Below are 4,394 nucleotides of genomic sequence, written 5' to 3'. Positions count from 1 at the left end.
CGACCCGCATTTTTCTCACTCTCCCATCACTAGAAATGTCTATTCTTGTCCACAATACAGAAAAGGATAGGACACGTTCTATAAATTGCACAACGGACTTACGAATGTGGACAGCATGTGTATGTCATTTTTTTGTGGACCTATAGAAATGAATGGGTCCACAAAATCCGGATCGGACATGGATGGGCAAGATCCCTTAGACCTGGGTTCAGCAATCTTTACCACTCCAGCTGCTGTAAAACTACAACTCCCAGCATGCACACTTGCTCGGCTGTTCTTGTATCTCCCATAGAAGTGAATGGAGCATGCTGGGAGTTGTAGTTTCAGAACAGCTGGAGTGACAGAGGTTGCTGATCCCTGCCTTGACTCACAAGAGCACTAGGACCATGGAGAGCTCCTGACTGAATGGCCTATCATCTCCCTCTAGAATCTCTACACAACACATCTACTACGCATGCTGCAGTCTCCTCCCGATTAGGCTCACTTTCTCTATTATGACAGATTTACAGACAGAGAGAACTCACCCTATCATTCTACACATGTATGAGATCCCATACTCCAGCAGCAGTCTACATTTAGATAATATATGCCTATAACTGCTTTATGGATAGGTTTTTCACCAAGCTTCATTTTTTTCTGTTCCTACACAGCTGAGTTACAAGATGAATGAAAGTGAAAAAAAAAATAAAAAATGAAGTCAACCAAGTCTGCAGGTCTGATGTAAATCCCAGAGTTGAGTATTGATCCACATCTCTCTGGGAATCGATGGCAGTGCTTTATTAGGACATTAAAGGGCTCCTCCCATGCAGGCGCTTCACGGACCCGTTGCATTTGTTAAACAGTCAATTCTGTGACCCTGCGGTGCTATCGCACATAGAATACATTCCATCCTTTTCTGTGGGATGCATTATAAGCAAGCACTAAATCAAGACATGGACATGATGAGAGAAGGGCGCATTCCCATTAGTTTCCCAATTGTTTTTGTTATTTGAAAACAGTGCTACAGTGTAACAATCATCAATCTCTGATGTATCTCAACTATAAAGTATTGAAATAATGATGTATTCCTCAACTGTGCTGTAAACCACAGAGATACTTGTTTACTTAAAGGGGAAACTCCACCCCTTGAGCAGTTTTCCCAGTTCTTTAAATATCCATCTATTACCAGAATTTCTCCCTTTACAAGTGAAAGGGATTCAGGTAATAGTGGAGAGTAAAGAGATTTCCCTGCTGCTGCTCTACTATATTCTTTGGATAGTTCAAGAGGTCCTAAATATGGAGTTACCCTTTAAGCCTACATTATATTAATGTTGTTGTTCCCTACAGCTGATCCCCTATATTCTTTGGATAGATAAAGAGGTCCTAAAGATGGAGTTACCCTTTAAGCCTATATTATATTAATGGTGTTGTTCCCTACAGCTGCTCCGCTATATTCTTTGGATAGATAAAGAGGTCCTAAAGATGGAGTTACCCTTTAAGCCTACATTATATTAATGGTGTTGTTCCCTACAGCTGCTCCGCTATATTCTTTGGATAGTTAAATAGGTCCTAAAGATGGAGTTACCCTTTAAGCCTACATTATATTAATGGTGTTGTTCCCTACAGCTGCTCCCCTATATTCTTTGAATAGGTAAAGAGGTCCTAAAGATGGAGTTACCCTTTAAGCCTACATTATATTAATAGTGTTGTTCCTTGCTGCTGCTCTACTATATTATTTGGATAGATAAAGAGGTCCTAAAGATGGAGTTACCCTTTAAGCCTATATTATATTAATCGTGTTGTTCCCTACAGCTGCTCTACTATATTATTTGGATAGATAAAGAGGTCCTAAAGAAGGAGTTACCCTTTAAGCCTACATTATATTAATGGTGTTGTTCCCTGCTGCTGCTCTACTATATTATTTGGATAGATAAAGAGGTCTTAAAGATGGAGTTACCCTTTAGGCCTACATTATATTAATAGTGTGTTGTTCCCTGCTGCTGCTCTACTATATTATTTGGATAGATAAAGATGTCCTAAAGGTGTAGTTACCCTTTAAGCCTGCATTATATTAATTGTGTTGTTCCCTACCAGTGATAAGCGGCAGGGGCAATTTTCGAATTCGCAATATTTCGCAAATATTTGGGCGAATATTCACCATATATTCACGAATTTGAGAATTCGTGATCTCGTCATTATTTTCTTGATTGAGAATATCGGCAATTTCGGAAAATTTGCAATACGAAAATTTGCGATCAACCCTACTCCTCAAGTCAAAGATATTGCAGCCTTCTCATTAGCCCACAAGCAAGAAGCAGTAAGGGATCATGGGTTCAGACGGAAAAAAAAAATTGAATATTCGTGAATACGAATATATAGCACTATATTCTAGATATTCACGAATTCTCAAAGTGCCAATATTCGCTATAAAAATTTGCAATTAGAATATTCGTGATCAACACTATTCCCTAAAGCTGCTCCCCTATATTCTTTGACTGGGTAAAGAGGTCCTAAAGGCCGAACTACCCTTCAAGCCTACATTATAGCAATGGTGTTGTTCGCTGCAGCTGCTCCCCTATATCCTTTGGGAATAGTTAAAGAGATCCTAAAGGTGGTGTTACCTTTTAAGTCTATATCAATGGTGTTGAGGCATTATTGGCATTGGTCTAAGGTCTTTCCATGAACGGAAGTGTTTTCAGAAGGATAGTCAGTACCTTTTCTGTGCCATATACCCCAAGGCGTATTTCAGGCAGCTGACACAATCATCCATTACTGATAGAATACCAATTGAAAGTCCTCTGCTATCAGGATTAAGAATGGCCGGATAATGCTGACATTTCACTAAACAATATTGGAAGTTCTTGCTCGTGAGACACAAGCAAGGGTTAAACGCTGAAAATCAGCTACCAATGACACGTAAATCTTCTCGGGCTTGTCATGTACGCTCCCTCTCCGGTTCTCAGTCTGATTAAAAGAACTGTCTCAATCTCCAAGTGCTGAGATGGTCAGAAGTATATTGGATGCGGGAAGCAGCAGGGAGGAGTCAGTACCTTCCTAGGTGCCATTAACAGAGATGGCATTTGTAATATGGTACAGTAAGCAGCACATGGAGGGCATCTAGCCAAACCCAACCTATACCAGGAAAGCACAGCTATATATTATACCAGAATGGGTAGAGATGTACCACATATATCGTCATGCAGCCGGTTACACTCGATATATATCATATACCATTGCTGACGTGCCCATAAAGGGTTGCTATGCTTAGAATTTCATTTTTTCCTTACCTCATATTGTTGGGTGGGGTCTCACATGCATTAAGATGCAGTAACTCATTTCTGATAGAAGGTTTCATATTGTATGCAACGCGGAATACTAAAATATCATATATATAGTCTATAAAGCAGTTCATGCAGTGCACCCTGCCACAATGCGAGGTGACATGCCACTAGAAATTCCCATCTGGGACCATACTACTCACCATGATGGAGAAGACCAGAGCCACTATGTTGACTGGCCAAACAGGACAAAAACAGGAGAAGATGGCCAAGACCAGATAGTCTGTGGGCCTGTTTTGCTCCTGGGCGGTGGTGGTGGCTGTAGAAGAAGCCCTGGCCAGGCTGCCTCTGGAAGGCGAGAGGGGAGAAGACTCCAATTGTCCTGCAGAGACTGACTTGTAGGGCAGGCTGTGCCCATTTTGGTCCAGGTCTCCTATAGACTTTTCGCTGGACATGGTAACTGAGAAAGACTTCTTCATCCCATTCTCTTCTTTTGCCTCAGAGGCAGATGTGAGGAGTTTCTCAGTTTCATGGTCATCTTCAGGTACAGGGTTACCTGATCCGCTCAGTGTCTTCTCATACTGGACATCTGTGTTAATGGCCATGACAATGATGCTCGTCTCCTCCACACTGTCTATTGCAGTATTGAGAAAAGTGGGGGGAAAAAAATGTATCTTTCAGAGCTGCTAAAATCCCATGGAGACAGTTTAGACAAGGGCTAAGGCAAAGCAGCAAATGTGTTGTATGTGAAGGGAGAGAGCTAGGTCTTAGTGAGTTACAGAGGAGCTGGCTGGAGAGTTGGGCGGTGTAGGATCCTACGTGAAGCTCTAGCTCCTTGGTAGATTTGCTGCAGACTGCTGCTGCCCTGCCCCAGCCTCTGCTAAAGGCTTCTCAAGTGGAATCGTCCTCTTAGGACAAACCAACTCAGATGCTGGGCTGATGACACAAGCAGATTATTGCAGTTTTCACAGTGAACAGCATCACTGGATTCTCCTGGGTGTTAACAGTGGAATTCCTCAGCTCTTGCCTCCAGCCATAAAAGCTTTTATTCCTTACTGATGTTATACAGATACTCATAACCTCAATATCATATGCTGTGCACTCACAGTTACATTATGTGGCGCATTTTATTATCAA

General features: G+C 41.7%; 1 protein-coding gene across 1 annotated transcript; it reads right to left on the bottom strand.

Moving 5' to 3' along the window:
• Positions 1-3,427: 3,427 nt before the first annotated feature.
• On the bottom strand, positions 3,428-3,862 carry TRARG1 (trafficking regulator of GLUT4 (SLC2A4) 1). The gene has a single exon (XM_040422111.1). It carries the CDS (start codon positions 3,860-3,862, stop codon positions 3,428-3,430), a length of 435 nt encoding a protein of 144 aa, XP_040278045.1.
• Positions 3,863-4,394: the final 532 nt, after the last annotated feature.

This window comes from Bufo bufo, chromosome 3, assembly GCF_905171765.1.
Source record: "Bufo bufo chromosome 3, aBufBuf1.1, whole genome shotgun sequence".
NCBI lineage: Eukaryota > Metazoa > Chordata > Amphibia > Anura > Bufonidae > Bufo > Bufo bufo.
This window is presented reverse-complemented; position numbering and strand designations above follow the sequence as displayed.

Excerpts from the sequence above, each read along its gene's own strand:
- TRARG1 (XM_040422111.1), bottom strand. The coding sequence starts at position 3,862 with ATGGCCATTAACACAGATGTCCAGTATGAGAAGACACTGAGCGGATCA.